The sequence below is a fragment of the Falco rusticolus genome, chromosome 13, assembly GCF_015220075.1.
Source record: "Falco rusticolus isolate bFalRus1 chromosome 13, bFalRus1.pri, whole genome shotgun sequence".
Taxonomy (NCBI): domain Eukaryota; kingdom Metazoa; phylum Chordata; class Aves; order Falconiformes; family Falconidae; genus Falco; species Falco rusticolus.
In genome coordinates, this window is record NC_051199.1 from 70,470 (window position 1) to 88,144 (window position 17,675).

Here is a 17,675-nt window from a genome sequence, read left to right on the forward strand (position 1 = left end):
GGCGTCCCCACTGGTGACGGTGACAACAGCAGTGGCAGTGCTGGTGGTGGCAGTGGGGAGAGTGACACGGTTTAGTGACCACTGCAGTAGCAGTGACGTGACAGCGGTGGTGGCAGTGCCGGGGAAGTGACAGTGCTGGTGGTCATGGCATGGCAGCACTGGTGACTATGACAGTGGTGGTGGCACTACCAGAGCCAGTGCCATGACAATAACAGTGCCGCTGACAGTGACAGTGCCACAACAATGACAACGTCAGTGCTGGTGACTGTCATGCCAGTGCCAGCACCGATGACAGTGACAGCAGCAGTGCCACAGCAGCACCAGTGACAGTGGCAGTGCCATGATGATGACAGTGCTGGTGACAATGCTGGTGGTGGTGGCAGTGCCGGTGACAGTGACAGTGCCACGACAATGACACTACCGGTGCTGGTGCCACACCAGTGCCAGCACCGATGACACTGACAGCACCAGTGCCACTGCGGTGTGGGTGACAGTGGCAGTGGCGATGGCAGTGGCGGTGGCTGTGACGGTGGCAGCCTCATCTGTCATTCCGGCTGCGGCCGCGTCCCTCCACCATCTGTCACCACCCGGTGCCAGCGCTGGCACTGCCACTGCCACCACCGCCACCCCTTCACTGCCAGAGATGCTGTCACCGTGGTGTCCCCACCGTGTCCCTGAGGGGCCATGTGAGGCCCCACAGCCTTGGCATGACCCTGGTGTCACCAGCACCTCCGGGGGTCCCTGGGCCAGGGGACAGCAGCTGGAGGGGACACCCGGAATGGAGGGGGGGCTCAGTGTCCAACAGCCAGTCTCCCTGGCTGTTGTGCCCCCCCGGGTGGGGGAGGGGAGGGTGGGCACAGATGTGGCCCTCCCCCATGCTGGGCTGCTGCCACGGGTTGGGGGGGTCACATGGCTGGCCTGGGGAGGGGGACACAGGACACTGCTGTCTTGGGGTGGGGCACTACTATTCTGGGCGTGGGGGACATTGCTGTCCTGGGAGGGGGGGACACTGCTGTCCTGAGGGAGGGGGACAGACACTGGTGTCCTTGGGGGGGGACATGGCTGCACAAAGCCCCCCGCCCTGCCTGGCCTCCCCAGGCACATGGGGCAGGGGGTGTGTGACACCTGGGGAGAGGGTGGTCCCGGGCATCCAGGCACCTGGTGCCCCCCTGGCCAGAGGGGACCCAGGCGTCTGGCGTGTGTGAGTCCCCGTGTCCCTGTGCACATGCATGTGCAGCCAGCATGTGTCACACGGGGCCCCCTGAGCACACCCCTCCCCCACCCCGGCTGCTCAGGGGCCACCAGTGCCAGATGTGCCACTGTGACCAGCTGAGGCCACAGATGGAGCCACGCGGGGGCAGGGGAGCACAGGGGGATGGCATTTGCACCCCCGCCACATGCCGTGATATGCCCTGCCATGCAGTGTCGCCCCCAACACGCTGCAACAGGCTCTGACAGGCCACACATGCAATGACACGCCCTAACATGCCATGCTGTGGGATGTCACCCCTGACACACTGCAACAGGCCCTCACATGAAAGACACCCCCAACACACTGCAACAGGCTCTGACATGCCACCACATGCAATGACTTGCCCTGCCCTGCCATGCAATGTCACCCCCTAACACACTGCAGCATGCTCTGACAGGCCACCACATACAACGCACCGTGACATGCCAGGACATGCAATGTCATGCTGCAACAGGCTCTGATATGCTGCCACATGCACCGACATGCCCTGACACGCTGTGACATGCCATGTTATAAAATGTCACCCCGACACACTGCACCATGCTCTGACAGGCCACCACATACAACACCACCCAGTGACATGCCCTGACATGCAACAACATCCCCTGACATGCCAGGACGGGCACCGGTACATCACCGTGTCACCCACCAGCCCTGGGGACACACGTGGGACAGGGACCCTGGTGGCAGGGGGGTCGCCCACCTGGGGCTGGACAGGAAAACCCTGGGGAGGGGGGATGGCCCCCCCCGGGGGGGAAATCCGGACTGAGGGGGGGGGGGGGGGGGGAATGGCCCCGCCCAGGGGGTAAATGGGGCTGTCGGGGTCTTGGCGGCGGGGAAAAGGTGGGGGCGAGGCAACTGCAGAGGCCCCAAAATAGGGGAAAATTGCCCCAAACTGGGCCAGTTTGCAGCCCCTCCCCTTGGCTGGGGGGGTGTCTGGGTTCAGCAGGGAAGGGCAGAGCTGGGGGGGCTTGGACCCCCAGGTCCCCAACACCGAGGAGGCCCAGGGAAGATTTTGGGGCGATTTTGGCTCCACCGAGTAGCAGATTTCCCCCTGCTGCCAAGGCCTGGAAGCCATTAGGCCCCCCCCCCCCCCCTCCCCACAGCTCCAGCCAGCAGAGGGGGGAAGGGGCGGACCCACGCGTCGGGGGGCCCCGGCCCCCCCGTGGGGCCCACTTGGAGGGCGCTGCCACACGGCTGGGTGCCCCCCACCCTCTTTTCCTGTCACCCACTTACAGGGACACCACCCCCCCTCCAAGCTTCTGCCTCTCCTCGCTGGGGCTGGGGGGAGTCCGGGGGGGCCCAGGCCGCGGGCAGGGAGGGGTTAACGCCGGCGGGGCCTTGGCAGCGCGCCCCGAGGTTTGGCTGCGACTGAAAAATGGGGGGGGTGGGGGGTGGGGGTGGGGAAGCCAGGCCCAGCCCACCTCCACCCCTCCTCCACGGGGGAGAGGCGGCGGTTTCGGAGCATTGCCCCACACACACACTTGCAGCGCCGTTTCGGGGTCCCCCCCGCCAGGAGGAGCCCCCCAACACGAAGAGGGACCCCCCTCGCCCCCCGGGACAACCACCTCACCTTAGGAGGCCCGCCCCCAGCTGTCACCCCCTGCCCGACTTCCGCCCTCCCGTTGCGCCTTTTCCGCTACGTCACTTCCGCTCAAATGGCGGCGCCCTGGCGGCGGGCGCTGGGCCAGGTCCGGGCCTGGCCGGCCATCGCTGCCCCGCTGCGACCTTACCGGGCGGCCCCGCTGCGGCGGCGGCTGGGCCCGGCCCCGGCGGCCGCCGACGACCAGCGGGCGGCGGCGCGGCGGTTCGGGCGGCTGGGGGAGGCGGCGGCGGTGCCGCTGCGGCAACTATGGCCGGACCCCGAGCAGCTGCGGGCGATCGTGGCGGAGGAACGCGAGTGGGAGCCGTCGCTGCAGGAGATGGAGGCGGCGCTGGAGCGGCGTGAGCGGGAGGAGGCGCGACGGAGGCAGGAGAGGTGGGGGCGCTGGGGGCCGGGGGCACCGGGATCGGCGCTGGAGGAGCAGTGGGATTGGGGCTGGAGAGGCACTGGGGTTGTACCGCGGGCACTGGGAGAACTGGGATCGGGGCTGAGGGGCACTGGGGAAATGGGGATCAGGGCTGGATGAGCACTGGCGGTACTGAGGAAAAGTGGAATCAGGGCTGAGGGGCACTAGGACAACTGGGATCGGGGCTGGGGGGCACTGGGGGAACGGGGATCAGGGCTGGGTGAGCACTGGTGGTACTGGGAAAACTGGAATCAGGGCTGAGGGGCACTAGGGGCACTGGGGGAACGGGGATCAGGGCTGGGTGAGCACTGGCGGTACTGGGATTAGAGCTTGGGGGGGGCACTGAGGGCGGAGCTGGAGAGGTGCTGGGAGAATGGATTAGGGCTGGGGTACTGGGAGAACTGGGATCGGGGCTGGGGGGCATTGGGGGAATGGGGATCAGGGCTGGAGGAGCACTGGCGGTACTGGGATTAGAGCTGGGGGGGCACTGGGGGTACAGTAGTGGCACTGAGGGCAGAGCTGGAGAGGCACTGGAAGAATGGATTAGGGCTGCGGGGCACTGGGAGAACTGGGATCGGGGCTGGATGAGCACTGGCGGTACTGGGAAAACTGGGATTGGGACTGGGGTGCACTGACGGTACTGGGAGAACTTGGATCAGGGCTGAGGGGTACTAGGGGCACGGGGAGAACTGGGATCGGGGCTGGAAGGCACACACTGGGCAGAAGTGCGAGCACTGAAGGGGCTTGTCCCCAGCCTGCAGGGGTTGTCCCCATCTCGGGGAGGAGGGGGGGGGGGGGGCGGGGAGGAAGCTGATTCCATTCCAGAGGTGTGTCCCAGGGCACCGCCCCATCCCTGGGGGGTGTCCCAATCCCGGGGAGCACTGTCCCCATCCCGGGGAGTGTCCCCAGCGCTGCTGTCCCACCGCAGGCAGCAGCTGGTGGCCCGCAGCCTGGCGGCAATGCCAGCACGGATAAGTGCCTGGCAGCAGGAGCGGGCACAGGCGCGGGAGCGAGCGCGGCAGGAGGCGGCGCGGCGGCAGCGGCTGTTGGCCGAAGCAGGGCTGGCGGGGGGACCCTCCAGCCGCGGCACCCCCCGCCGCGACAGCCCCCAGGCCCAGGTGCTGCTGCAGGACCTGGAGCGGCAGCAGCGGCGTGAGGAGAAGCGGCGGCAGCGGCAGGAGCGCCAAGAAGCTGCGCGCAGTGCCTTGGCGGCTGCCGAAGCTGCTGCCGCCTCCCAGCCTCCCCCCGGAGCCCCCACCAAGACCCCAGGGACCGTCTCCTCCTAAATGTGCCCCCCCCCCATCAAATCACACCTACGCGAGCCCAAAATGGGTTGAAAATTCTGCATTTAATCTTATCCCCCCTACCTCTGAGTTGTATTTTTTCCCGCGGCTGCCCACCCCCTGACTCCCCCTCCACCCCCTGGGGTTGAAGGGGGGGGGGGGGGGAGGGGAAGGAGGTGGGGTGGTGGGAAGGGGCACGACAAGGAGGAAGGGGTTTGCTGAGCACCCCCACAGCGGGGGGGGGGGGGGGGGGGGGGGGGGCGGGGGGGGCTCCACTGATCACTGCTGCTCCCTCAGGAGAGTGGCAGGGCTGGGGCCCAATGGGGGTCCCAATCCTGCCCCTCCCCAGCCAGACCCAAAGCCCCGGGGAGGGGAGGGAGGGGCCGTGCAAATGTCTGTGTTTGTGTGTCCCCCTGTGGGCCCCATGGCCCCCCCTCCAACGGGGGAGAGAGGGTGGGGGGCACCAGCCCCGGCCCCTCAGTCATCATCGAAGTTCTGGCTGAGCAGGAAGTTGGCCGCCAGGTTCTCGTTCTTCTCGCAGGCAAAGTAGGCCTGGATCACCAGGCTCTCGGGGAAGCCCAGTGCCTTCAACTGTTGGGGGTGGGGAGCGTTTACTTTGGGACCTACTGACACCCCTGGCCCAGGGCAGGTGCAACTTCATTGTTAACTCCAGAGCCAGCCCTGTTAACTCTAAAGCCTAGTGATAGCACTGTGTGCCCCGTAACGTTAGCTCTGTACACGTCACTGGGTGTTAACTCTGGTCCCTACTGATGGCTGAAGAGCAGCTACAGCATTTCTGACTCCCACTGACCTGCCTTCCGCTGCCATTAACTCTAGAGCCTAATGACCACAGCCCAAGTGCTACCAGCCGTAAGACCACAATGTGGGCAACCAGTGTTAACTCTGAACCTAATGACAACTCCACATTGTTTGCCTCAGTGCTAAACTCTGCTTCCTCCTGGTGGCTGGATGTCACCAGTAGTGTAAGGGGCCAAACAGCCTGTTAACTCTGGTCCCTACTGACGGCAAGGAGCTTCCCCCTGCACCCTGCTGATGGCCAAGCGCTGGTGCCTGCCCCCCCCCCCCCTCCCCTGCCACGGTGCCCCCCTCCTCCTTACCCTTTCTATGGCTTCTTTTTCCTGAGGCGTCACCTGGATGTAGTTCATCTGGGGGGACTCGTCCCCGATGGCGCCCATCTCCCCCTCGAGGTCGCCCAGCTCGCCCAACGGCTCATTCAACATCTGGATGAATTGCTCCTGGTGCTGGCTGATTTGCTGGGGGAGGCAGGGGAGGGGGGTGAGGGAGGGGAGGGGGTGGGGGGGTGAGGGAGGGGGTGGGGGTCGCTCTGGGGGTGCTGGGAAGTACCTGGAGCAGCTGGGGGTTCTCCTGGCCCAGCTGCTGGAGCAGGGCGGGCAGCAGGGCTGGGTTCTGCTGGATCACCTGCCGCATGTTCTGGAACTGGGGCTGCTCCCTCAGGAACTCCAGTGGGTTCTCCCCTGTGGGTGGGTGAGGTGGGGTCAGGGGGTGGGGTCTGAGTGAGCCCCACCCACAGGGTGGGGCCTGACAGGGACACAATCCCATCCAGGAGGAGAGGCTCCCCTCAGGCTTTGCCCTGGGAATGCCCCAAAGAGGTGAATGCCCCCTGGCCAGGTCCACCAGACCACACCCCTTGGAGAGGCGGGGCCTGTCCAGGCCACACCCTCTCATTGTGACGAGGCCAGTAAAGCCACCCACACACACCCCAGGGCAAGGAGTGCCCCGGGGTGGGGTGGACCAGGCCACACCCCAGGGGGAGGAGCATTCAGGTAGCCCCCCCCAAGCCACACCCCCAATGGGAGGAGTCTGTAGACCGTGCCTCCACCTGGACAGTCCCATAAGCCACACCCAAAAGGGGGTAGAGCCTATAGGCCACACCCCCAAAGGGAGGAGCCTGAGAACCACGCCCCCAAAAGGGGAGGTGCCTCCAACTTGACAGAAGCCTTATACCATGCATACGCCAATGAGAGGGACCTCCAGGCCACACTTTAAGCCACACCCAAAGAGGAGGAGCCATATGGCCACACCACCAAAGGGAAAAGTAGCTAGACCACACCCCCAGTGGGGTGTAACCCTTAAGCCACACCCCTAAGCAGGAAAGTCCTTTAAGCCACATCCCAACAGAAGGACCTACGCCAGCCATAACCCCACCCCTGGGCACGTGCCCCTGCCCCCACCCCACTGACCTTCAGGCGCTGGCTGCTCCGGGGGGCGGCTCTCCTGCACTGGCGGGCGCTCGGGCTCGGGGCTGCCGGGGATGCCCTGGGGGTTGGGGGGAGGTGGGTCAGGGTGGCCCTGAGACCCTCCCCTGACCCCCCATCCACCCCCCCCAGCTCACCGTCAGCAGGTACTCGACAGCGCGGTGGGGGTTGTTGTAGCTGGCACGCAGCGCGGCAACCACCCGCTCCCGCTCATAGCCCATCGACATGATCTCCGTCAGCATTGTCTCGTACTCCGAGCCCGTCACTGCCCATCTTGTGTCAGCACTGGCCCAGGACCACCCACCCTTCCCCCAGGGACCCCCCCCATATCCCCCACTCGCCGGCCCCCAGACCCCCACCTCCCACACATAGCTTCTCTCCCCCACAATAAGGACCCCACCTTCAAACCCTCCCAAATTCAAACCTTCCCGTTCATCTGCATTCCTTCCCCCTGCACCCTATTCCCCGCCCGGGGACCACCAAAACAACTTCCATGCTCCCCCTGCACCCCTCCCCCCACCCAACCCCTTTACCTTCTCCCATTCCACAGCCCCCCTCGTATCAGGGACGCCCACCCCACTGGTGACCACAAGTCGCCACACCCCAGGGAACCCTCCACACACACCCGCCTGGTGCCTGTCTCCCCCCACCCCCCGGACACACACACCTGCCTGGTGCCTGTGTCTCCCCCCCGAGGATGGACATCCCCCCCCCTATTCCCACACACACCCAGGACCCACCGAGGGTAGAGGCGGCATCAGCTGAGCGCCCCGCACTACCTGCGGGGGGAACAGAGCTGCGGATTCAAAAAGAGAGATGTGGCAGCCGTGGCCTTTCCGGGAATGCCAGGACACAACCATCCCCCCTGACCCCCCCATCCCCCCCTCTCCTGCTATGCTACCCCCCCACCTCCCCTCCCAAACCTCCTCTGTGCCAGCTCCTAATCCCCCACAGCCCCTCCAAACGCTTTGCTTCTGCTTCTCCTGTCTGCCACATCCTCGCACCATATGGTTTGACACAATTAGAACCCCTGCCCCGATCCCACACCCCTCCGCGCTGTGCCCCCCACCTTACCCCGTGGCAGGCTCTGAGAGGGTGAGTGGAGGGAGGTCATGGGCTGGTGTCTCCTCGCTGGGGGCAGCCGGTGGCGGGGGGATGGCATCAGCGGCCGGGGGGGGCCCCGGTGCTGTGGGAGGCTCTGATGTGCCGCCAGCTCCAGCCTCGGGGGCTGCAGTGCCCAACGCAGACTTAGCCTGTGGGAGGGAGGCATCAGCAAGGAGGGGGGGGGGGGTCTAAGGGGGTTTGCGTTTGCAGGAGACCTGGAGAGGTCCCACCTTGGTCACCATAACAACCACAAAGTTTTTCTCATCAATGCGGTACTCGCGGATCGGGACGTCATCACTCAGGATCTTCCCGGCGTAGATGAGCTTCTGGCCGGCCACAGGGAAGGCATCACTACCCTTCTCTGCCTCGATCTTCTCCTTCAGTGCCCGCACCTGGGGGTGTAGGATGGGGTCATGGTATGGGGGGAGTCTCAGTGGCAACCTGCACCCAGGGTCACCCCAAAAACACAGTCATCCCAAAAAAATGGGGTGAAACCATCCTCTGTGATAGGAAAGTCATCATTCTGTATGGGGCTGGTGGAGCTACAGGCTCAGGGGTGAGGTGGGGAGTTGCTGGGGAGGGGCGGGAGGGAGCGTTGGGTAGACCTGTAAGCACGGGGGCGGGGGGAGCAGGCACTCCCCGATGTTGAGCCCCACCCAAATAATTACTCCCTCATCCTCCTTAGTGTGCAGAGGACCCAGCATCTGCCCCCCCCCCCCCACTGTGGCAGGGTGGGGGCACTGGGGATCATCAGGCTGCACAATACAGGATGTGCCCCCCGCCCCCCACATTACCCTGCTCCCAAATGAAAACACAGAGCCCCCCCCAGAGTGTGGGGGAACACTCTACAATGACACAGAAACCCCGGGCCACCCCTCCTGGTCCCACTGCAGGTGAGAGCAGGACTGAGAACCCCCCATTGTACCCCCATGGATGGGGGACACACACACCCCACAACAACAGAAACCCAGGGCTGGCCCCAGCCCCACTGTGGCTGGGAGGGGGACGAGGACCCCCGCGTTTATGTACTCCCCCCAGAAAACGGCACAGAAACCCTGGGCTGCCCCACAGCGGGTGGGAGAGTGACCACGACACCCTCGACATACGCCCATATCCAGGGCAGGATGGAGGACACCCGCCACCAGCTCAAAAACCCCGGGGCTGCCCCACACGACGGGGAGGAAAACAGACACCCCCGCAGCGGGGTTGGGGCAGGCCCGCCCCACCCCCTCAGCTCAGCGCAGGGCGGGGGGAGCAGGCCCGGTTCCCCCAGGCAGCCCTACGGGGGAGCGGGAGCTGGCCCGGCCCCTCCCTCAGCACAGCGCGGGGGGGTGTAAGCAGGCCCGGCCCCCCCCGCCAGCCCAGCGCCGAGGGGGGGGGGTAAGGCCAAGGCCGGAGCCGCTCCGGGCCGAGGCCGCGCTCACCGTTTCGTGCGGCTCCATCCGGATTTTGAACGTTTGCTGCTGCAGCGTCTTCAGCGTCACGGTGACCGCCATGGCGCGGCGGCGGCGGCTCCTCCCGGCGGCCCCACAACATGCAACTCACGCCGCCGCCATCTTAGGCGCCCCACCGCTTCCGCCACGTGACGCGCGACCGGAATTACGTCACGGCGTCAGCAGCGCCAAGCCCCGCCCCCACCCCGCGACGCACGGAACCTGCCCCGCCCCCCCCCCCCCCCCCCCCGCGCCCCTTCATCACGTGAGGTGCACGGCGGCACAAAATGGCGGCGAACAGCGGGAAGATGGCGCGGAGGCCACGGCCGGGACCGAGCGTTAATTTAATAGAAACCGGATTCGCAACACCCGTACAGTCACGTGCGCCCGCGGAGCCCCCCCCACACCTCCCCGCCAGCCACCCACCCCCATCACCGCGCCGGTACCGGCGGGGGGGCAGGGGTCGCAACCCCCTCTCCCCTTTTCTCTCCCTGTCCCCGTCCCCCCTCCCCTCCGCCGGTACCGGGCCCCGGCGCCGTTCCCGAGTCCTCGCTCTGCTGGGGGGCCCGGCCCGGCCCCCGCTCCCCGGGCCCGCAGGCGGGGGGCGCGTAGAAAAGAGTCCAGGTCTCACAGAGACAGTAGGGTCCCGCCGGGGGCCCTCACAGCTCGTCCCGCGGGGTCGCCTCCGCCTCCTCGGGCTCGGCCTCGGGCTCCTCCTCATCCTCATCCTCATCTTCCCCCTCGTCGTCGCCCTCCTCCTCCTTCTGCTGCTTCTCCTCCTCCTCCTGCTTCTTCCGCTGCTCCTCGTCCTGCTGCTCCTTCATTTTCTTCTCCGCTTCCTGGGGGAGGGTGTCACAGAGGGCGATTAGCAGCAGGGTAGATTCCCCTGGGGGGGGGCGGGGGGGGTGTGCAAATCACTGGGGGGAAGGTTCACTTGGGGCGGGTGGGTGGGTGTCTGGGGGGATGAGATGGGGTTCACCAGAGAGGTCCCGGGATGGGGGCAGATGGGATTGCTGGGGGGATCCCGAGGGAGAAGAGATGGGATTTGGGGGTAGGGGGCATAGTTCTGGAAGGGTGGTTGGGGCAGGGAGTGCGTGTCCTGGGGGAAGGCAGGGGAGTGTCATGGGAGGGCAGTGTCACCGAGGGTCCCCTCCCATACCTTGGTGGCCCCCCAGGTCTCATTTCCAATCTCCTCTGCTAGCTTCTCGTCATCCGTGATGAGGAAGTTATCAAAGATGGTACCAGACTTCACCTGTGGGGGACAGAGGCAATCGGGGAGGGGTCCTAGGGAGGGCACGTGAGACCCCATCACACCCCCACCCACCTGCCAGAGGTCAAGACCAATGACCCCGAAGCTGTCGTAGGCGTAGAGGTGGGGGTCAGGGCTGTACTCAGGGTTGTCAATTTCAGGGTGCACCCACTTGCCCTTGTAGTCTGGGTTGTCGATCTGCTGGGGCCTCCACTCACCCTAGGGGGGTCGGGGGGGTGGGGGGGTTGTCAGGGGGGGCTCAGCCCTTCCCCTGGAAACCCCCCCTGCAGACCCCCAGCCTCACCTTGTACTCAGGGTTCTGGATAACAGGGGGCTCCCACTCCCCATCCATCTCCTCATCCCAGTCCTCTGGCTTCTTGGCATCGGGGTCAGGGATGTGTTCGGGCTTGTCCCAGTCCTGGGGGGCTGGACAGGGTCAGGGCACTGCCGCAGCCCCCTCCCCTGCAGCACCCCACCACCTCCCCCTGGAGCTCCCCCACCTCAGGCTTAGTGTCCTCAGGGTCATCAATCTTGGCCCGCTCGTCCCAGTCATCAGGTTTCCGAGCCTCAGGGTCCTTGATCTTCCTGGGGGGCAGGAAGTCCCAGTCCTCCTCCAGACTCCCCGACTCCACTCGCCCGTTGTCAATCTTCACCTCATAAGTGTTATCAGGCCGCACCACCAGTGTGTAGAGATGGGTGAACTCATCATCCTATGAAAACGGGAGGGCTCAGCATGGCTAGGGACACACCCCCCCCCGGCACAACCAGCCCCCCCCCCCCATGCCCCTCACACACCCACCTTGCACCGAATATCCTTGTTGATCAGGACATTTTTCCCCTTGTAGTTGAAGATGACATGAACCTTCTTAGTGCCGGGGCCACAGATGTCAGGGCCTGGGGGGCAGAAGCAAGAGGTGAGTGGGGGGCCCCCACACCATCGTGGGGGGCTGTGGGCGGTTCCAGGGACCCACCAAACATAATGTTGTACTCTGAGTCGCCATGCATGTCCTCCTGGTTGAGGCTGGCTGGGAAGAGCTTGACATAGCCGCCACCACAGTCAATGTTCTGTTCGTGTTTCACTGTAAATTGCACCACCAGCGTCTTGTCCCGGTTGCTGAAGGGCTCAAAGCGAGAAGAGATGGCATAGAACCGGGCATCTTGGCTTGTCTGGATCCCTGTGGGACACGGGTGCATTGGGACACGGGGAATGCCACACTGTCCCCATCCGGCACAGTCACTGCCTGCCCCCACTTACCTTTGTCCTTCTCAGCATCGCCGTAAAACTTCCCAGCCGTGAGAACAAACCGGCCGTAGTCAGGCTTGTGCTTAGACTCCACCCACCGGCGGGTCCAGGCATCTGTGGAAGGGGAGCGCTCAGGACCCTGAGCCCCCTCCCCATCGCTGGGGAGGCCCTTCTGCCCGCAGCCCCCACCCCCAGAGCAGAGCAGCTCACGGCCAGGCACATCACATTCCAGAGCTGGAGGTCCCACACAGCTCCCCACTCCCCCCTCACTGCTGGGAGCCCCAGAGAGAGCTCAGCATTAGGGGTGTCTCTTCCTGGGAGGGGCTGCAGAAGGATTTAGGGTCCCAGATAAGCAACACAACACCCCACCCTCCCACCCCGCAGTGTGAGCCAGGACCTGTCCTGCCTCCCGCCATAGGCAACACCCCCAGGCCCCGTATCACCCTGCAGCAAGCAGCCCCTACCCCTTGGGGAGGTCCCCCCCACCGCCCCTCTGGCACCCCAAGCTAGGGGAGGGGAGCACCTCTTAGCCCCCTGTGTCCTTCCACAACCGCTCTCCCCAGCCCAAACCTCCGACACAAAGCTCCCTCCAGGCACCCCATGTCCTCTTGGGATACGGGGGTCCTGATCCTCCATCCCAGCTGGCCCTCACCTCCCGCAGCTCTACCTGGGGGGCCTGACCCATTGCCCTCTCCTCTCCCCTCCCATCTCTCCAATGCCCTGCATCCTCCTTAGCCCAGGTGAGACCCCTCACCTTCCCACCCACTCCCACAAGCAAGGCACCCCCCACCGCAGCCCAGGGAGGCCTCCCAGCTCCCCCGTACCCTCTCTCAGCTCAGGGGATCCCCTGTCCAGGTGCCCTTCACCTCAGGAGACCCCTCCCCCAGGTCACCGTCACCTCAGGGACCCCTGTTCAGTGCCAATACTTCAGATGACCCCCACCCAGTTTCCCTTCAGCTCAGGGGACCACCCCCCTCACCCCCGGTACCTCAGGGACCTCCCCAGGTCCGCTTCACCTCAGAAGACTCCCACCCCCCCACACATCCCCTTCACCTCAGAGGACCTCCCTCAGGCCCCGCCCTCCCCTCAGCCCTCTCCCACCGCGGGGACCCCCACCCTCACCTCCGTCCCCGAATTCCTCCCGGAAGAACTGGGCGGGCCCAGCCACCGCCAGCGCCAGGAAAACACCGAGCAGGACGGGGAGAGTGAGGCGGCTCATGGCGGCAAGTCCCACGCGGCGGTGCCCAGAGATTGCTCCCTCCCGGCCTGGCGGCGCCCGGCACTGCGGAGGGGGGCGGAGGCGGCGCCCCGTTTTATCCGCCCGCCGCCCCTCGGCCCGCCCCTGGCCCTAGTCCATTGGTCCGCGTCCGCGCAGGGCCCGCTCCTATTGGCCGTCCGCCCGCTTGCCGGTGGAGACGGCGCCCCCGAACGTTGGCGTCCCAGATGGCCGCTTCCCATTGGCTGGGCACGGTAGCCAATGAGGAGCGACCACGCGTTCGGCGGGAGACGCCCCCCCCCGGGCGCGCGCCCGCCCCTCCCTCCTCTGGGTGCGTCACCGCAGTCACGTGGGGCCGGGCGCTCTTAAAGGGCCAGGCCGCCCGCGGGCCACGTGGGGGGCGGTGCCCACCATCTCATAATAGCACCGGGAAGACACGGGGGACCCCGGCATAGCAGGGGACTACGGGAAGGGGAGGGAGGCACGTGGCGCGGAGGATGAAGGGGCTCCTCGTCCAGGGGCTCTATGACCTAAAGTGGTGCTGTGGCACAACAGTGATGTCGTACGGTCCCATAACGTCACAGCAGACGGGAGAGGGCGGGCTGGGTTAAGGAAGCGCTGGTGTCCCCAGACCTGGCCCCAGCGGCGTGGTGACTGTTGTCATGGCAACAGGGCACCTGGTCACCGCCAGGGGCAGGCCACAAAACCAGGCTCGGGGGACTCGTTGCTACGGTAACGGGAGGACTAAGACTTCCTACGCCGCCACTCCGCCGCATCGCAACGTCACGGCCCTCCCGTAGCACCGGCAGCCTCCCCCGCCCCAGGCGGCCGCTGAGGGCTTGGCCACACTCAAGATGTCGCCCGGCGGACCCTGCGCTCCGGCCGGCACGGGGAGCGCCCCCACTTCCGGTGGGCGCCGGTAGCACTTCCGGCCGGCGCGGGTAGCACTTCCGGCCGGCGCGATGTCGCCAAGCGTGGCTGAGCTGCTGCTGCAGCGGCTGGAGCGGGAGGCAGCGGGGCCCGGCGCAGGCCTCTGTAGCCTGGAGACGGCCGCCGCGCTCGGCCTCGACCACCAGACGCTCGTGGGCGCCGTCAAGAGCCTCCAGGCGCTAGGGGAGGTGGGAGCGGCGGGGCGCTGGGGGGGGGGCGGGGGGTGTTGTGCAGGCTGACACCAGCCCTGGTGCTGGCCCCAGCCCTGTTACTGCCCTCGGCGCTCCCCCAGCCCCGGTACTGACCCTGGTACTTCCCCACGGCCCCGGTACTGGCCCCGGCCCCGGTACTGAGCCCGGTACTGGCCCCGGCCCCGGTACTGACCCTGGTGCTCCCCGCCCCGGTACTGGCCCCGGCCCCGTTACTGCCCCCGGCACTCCACATGCCCCGGTGCTTCCCCGGTTACCGACCCCGGCCCCACCGCCGGTGGTGCCCACAGGTGATCGAGGCTGAGGCGCGGGCAACGCGGCGGTGGGAGCTGAGCCCCGAGGGTGTGGAGGTGCTTCGGGACGGCAGCCCCGAGGTGCGGCTCTTTCGGAGCCTCCCGGCCGAGGGGCTGCCCCAGAGCGACGCCATGGTGAGCACTGGGGGGGCGGGGGCACCGGGGCTGGTGGAGGGCGGACCAGGTCTCTCACGGCCGCCCCGTCCCCGCAGAAGCTGCCCGGTGGCTCCGTGGGCTTTAGCAAGGCCATGGCAAACAAGTGGCTGCGCCTGGAGAAGGGGGCCCCTGGGGGCCCACGGGTCGTCCGAGCTGTGAGTGTCCCAGGGAGGGGGTCCTGGGGGGTCTGGGAGAGTCCCGGGAGGAGTGGATGGAGGTCCCGGTGGGACTGAGCAGGGGTCTCGTGGAGCTGGGAGTGTCCAAGGGGGGCTGGGCAGGGGTCCTAGGTGGGGGTCCCATGGAGTCAGAAGTATCCTGGGGGAGTGGATGGGGGGCCCAGGAGGGTGGACAAGGGTCCCATGGAGCCAAGAGTGTCCTGGAAGGGCTGGGCAGGGGTCCCAGGTGGCGCAGATGGGGTTCCATGGGCCCAGGAGTATCCTGGGGGGGCAGACAGGGATCCCCTGGAGTATTCTTGGGGGGGGGACCAGCTGGGGGTCCCAGAAGGGTGGACAGGGGTCCCATGGAGCCAGGAGTGTCCAGGGGGATCTGGCCAAGGGCCATGGGGGGGCAGAGGGGGGCCCCCTGGAGCATCCCCGTGGGGGACAGGGTGGCCTTGCCAGGGTTGGGGCTGTCCCTGTCCTCAGGGCCCAGCCCCCAGGGAGTGGGGGTCTGCCCTGCACCCCCACACCCCACTGTGACGCACCCCCCCCCCGTGCCCCCCCGGTGCCGTGCAGGTGGCAGAGGTGCAGGACGGGGTCCAGGAGAGCTTGCAGCAGGTGCAGCGGGGGGAGGCTGAGAACCTGCCTGAGCGTGAGCGCACTGACCTCAAGAGGAGGAAGCTGCTGCTGGAAGTGTGAGCAGGGCGGGGGAGGGGCTTTGAGGGTGGGGGCAGGTTTGGGGGCACCCCCCTCACCCCTCCTCACCCCCCCCCCCAGCACCCTGAAGTCCTACTGGATCCGCAAGGGCAGTGCTTTTAGCACCGCAGTAGCACGGCAGGAGACGGAGCTGACGCCAGAGATGATTGCTACGTGAGTCTGGGAGGTGGGGGGGCCACTGGCCCCACTGTGACCCCCTGACCTTGCCATGACCCCACTGTGACACACACCCCTGACCCCACTGTGACTCCTGACCCTGCCTTCAGGGGTTCCTGGCAGCAGCGTCCCTTCAAGCCCTACAACTTCTCGGCCCTGGGGCTGCCGCCTGCCTGCGGCCACCTCCACCCCCTGCTGAAGGTGCGCTCCCAGCTCCGCCAGATATTCCTGGAGATGGGGTGAGTGGGGGTCCCAGGGGGATCCCCTCGCCGGGAGGGGACATGGCCCCCCACTGACATTGTGGCCCACAGGTTCACAGAGATGCCCACCAACAATTTTGTGGAAAGTTCCTTCTGGAATTTTGATGCTCTGTTCCAGCCCCAGCAGCACCCAGCCCGCGACCAACATGACACCTTCTTCCTGCAAGGTGGGTACAGGGGAAGGGAGGGGGGGCACAGGGCCCCCCCCAAACCCCAGTGTCCCCCCACCTCCATGTCTGTGCCCCACCCCAGACCCCGCCAAGGCCCCTGAGCTGCCTGCCGGCTACACGGCCAAGGTGAAGAAGGTCCACTCGCAGGGAGGCTACGGCTCACAGGGGTGAGGATGAGACCCTGGGGCGGGGGCGAGTTGGGGGGTCTCTCCACCCATTCCCCTCCAAGCTGAGCTACCCTCCTTAGGTACAAGTATGAATGGCGGCTGGAGGAGGCGCGGAGGAACCTGCTGCGCACCCACACCACATCCACCAGCGCCCGCATGCTCTACCAGCTGGCCCGCCAGGTGGGATGGGTTTGGGGAGACGCATGGGAGGGAGTTTTGGGGTGGAGGGGCCCCCACCTGACCCCATTTTTCTTTTGCCACCCCCCAACCAGGAGAAGTTCTCTCCAGTGAAGTACTTCTCCATCGACCGGGTGTTCCGCAACGAGAGCTTAGATGCCACCCATCTGGCCGAGTTCCATCAGGTGGAAGGCGTGGTGGCTGACCGCGGCCTCACCCTTGGCCACCTCATGGGCATCCTCCGGCAGTTCTTCACCAAGCTGGGTACGGGGGCCACCAGGAGGGGCACGCAGGGGGTCCCCAGGACCCTCCCTCATCTCTCTCTTGTCCCCAGGCATCACCCAGCTGCGCTTCAAGCCAGCCTATAACCCCTACACAGAACCCAGCATGGAGGTGTTCAGCTATCATGAGGGTGAGGGGGTCCTCAGGGGTTTGTGTGGGTTGCCCTATAAGGTAGGGGGGTCCTGGGGATCTGCATGGTCCCCCAAAGGAGCCTCAGGTTCTGCATATGCACCCAAAGAATGGGGGGGACACCCCATGGTCTGCATCAGCCTCCACAGAGAGGGCGGGAACTGAGGTGACTTTTTTGGGGTGGCAGCTAGCTTAGCTTCATTCTCTTCCCTATGGGCTGGGGGGCTTTGGGGTGCCCCTGTGGGTTGGGGGTCAGCCTGGCCTCAGTCTTTTCCCTGGGGGGTGGGCTTTGGGGTACCCCTACGGAGGGGCTGTCTCTGGGGTCCCAATATGGGGTGGCCTGGTCTCGCTCTGAGGTGGGGGTTCTCTGGGGTGCCCCATGAGCAGGGCCTCTGCCTCACTGCCATGGGGCGGGGGCCCCCACCTCACCCCCCAGGCCTGAAGAAGTGGGTTGAGGTGGGAAACTCAGGGGTCTTCCGCCCTGAGCTGTTGCTGCCTATGGGGCTTCCCGAGAACGTCTCCGTCATCGCCTGGGGGCTCTCACTGGAACGGTGAGTTGGGGGGGGGAGGGTAGCCAGGGACCCCGGTGTGGCGAGGGGGCCACCCCTGCTGATCTCCTTTTCTCCTACCCCAGCCCCACCATGATCAAGTATGGCATCAACAACATTCGGGAGCTGGTGGGACACCGCGTCAACCTGCAGATGGTCTATGACAGCCCCCTGTGCCGCCTGGACGCCTAGTGTCCCTCCTCCCCGGGGGGCTGCCCCCTCAGTAAAGCCCCCTTTGCCCCACTGGCTCCCTGTGTCTGTGCTGGGGCAGGGCCCGCGCCTGGGGCTGCGGTCAGG

At 66.3% G+C, this 17,675-nt stretch overlaps 4 protein-coding genes across 4 annotated transcripts; 2 read left to right on the forward strand and 2 right to left on the reverse strand.

The window, feature by feature from the left end:
* Positions 1-2,900: 2,900 nt before the first annotated feature.
* Positions 2,901-4,618, forward strand: GADD45GIP1 (GADD45G interacting protein 1). Its single transcript, XM_037407402.1, has 2 exons — positions 2,901-3,230; positions 4,190-4,618. The coding sequence occupies exons 1-2, from the start codon at positions 2,911-2,913 to the stop codon at positions 4,545-4,547; spliced, it is 678 nt and encodes a 225-aa protein (XP_037263299.1). The 5' UTR covers positions 2,901-2,910; the 3' UTR covers positions 4,548-4,618.
* RAD23A (RAD23 homolog A, nucleotide excision repair protein) lies at positions 4,591-9,484 on the reverse strand. Its single transcript, XM_037407401.1, has 9 exons — positions 9,310-9,484; positions 8,116-8,277; positions 7,856-8,034; positions 7,522-7,577; positions 6,919-7,046; positions 6,767-6,842; positions 5,910-6,040; positions 5,663-5,818; positions 4,591-5,135 (listed from the first exon to the last, which is right to left on the reverse strand). Exons 1-9 carry the CDS (start codon positions 9,379-9,381, stop codon positions 5,022-5,024), a joined length of 1,074 nt encoding a protein of 357 aa, XP_037263298.1. The 5' UTR covers positions 9,382-9,484; the 3' UTR covers positions 4,591-5,021.
* Positions 9,485-9,625: 141 nt separating this feature from the next.
* On the reverse strand, positions 9,626-13,112 carry CALR (calreticulin). Its single transcript, XM_037407432.1, has 9 exons — positions 12,933-13,112; positions 11,823-11,924; positions 11,539-11,742; positions 11,367-11,461; positions 11,068-11,277; positions 10,872-10,985; positions 10,643-10,786; positions 10,478-10,570; positions 9,626-10,157 (listed from the first exon to the last, which is right to left on the reverse strand). Exons 1-9 carry the CDS (start codon positions 13,027-13,029, stop codon positions 9,978-9,980), a joined length of 1,239 nt encoding a protein of 412 aa, XP_037263329.1. The 5' UTR covers positions 13,030-13,112; the 3' UTR covers positions 9,626-9,977.
* An 841-nt stretch (positions 13,113-13,953) lies between these two features.
* Positions 13,954-17,622, forward strand: FARSA (phenylalanyl-tRNA synthetase subunit alpha). Its single transcript, XM_037407045.1, has 13 exons — positions 13,954-14,144; positions 14,456-14,593; positions 14,671-14,769; positions 15,349-15,467; positions 15,550-15,642; positions 15,756-15,884; positions 15,957-16,072; positions 16,158-16,242; positions 16,323-16,422; positions 16,515-16,683; positions 16,754-16,831; positions 17,267-17,381; positions 17,465-17,622. Exons 1-13 carry the CDS (start codon positions 13,989-13,991, stop codon positions 17,568-17,570), a joined length of 1,503 nt encoding a protein of 500 aa, XP_037262942.1. The 5' UTR covers positions 13,954-13,988; the 3' UTR covers positions 17,571-17,622.
* Positions 17,623-17,675: the final 53 nt, after the last annotated feature.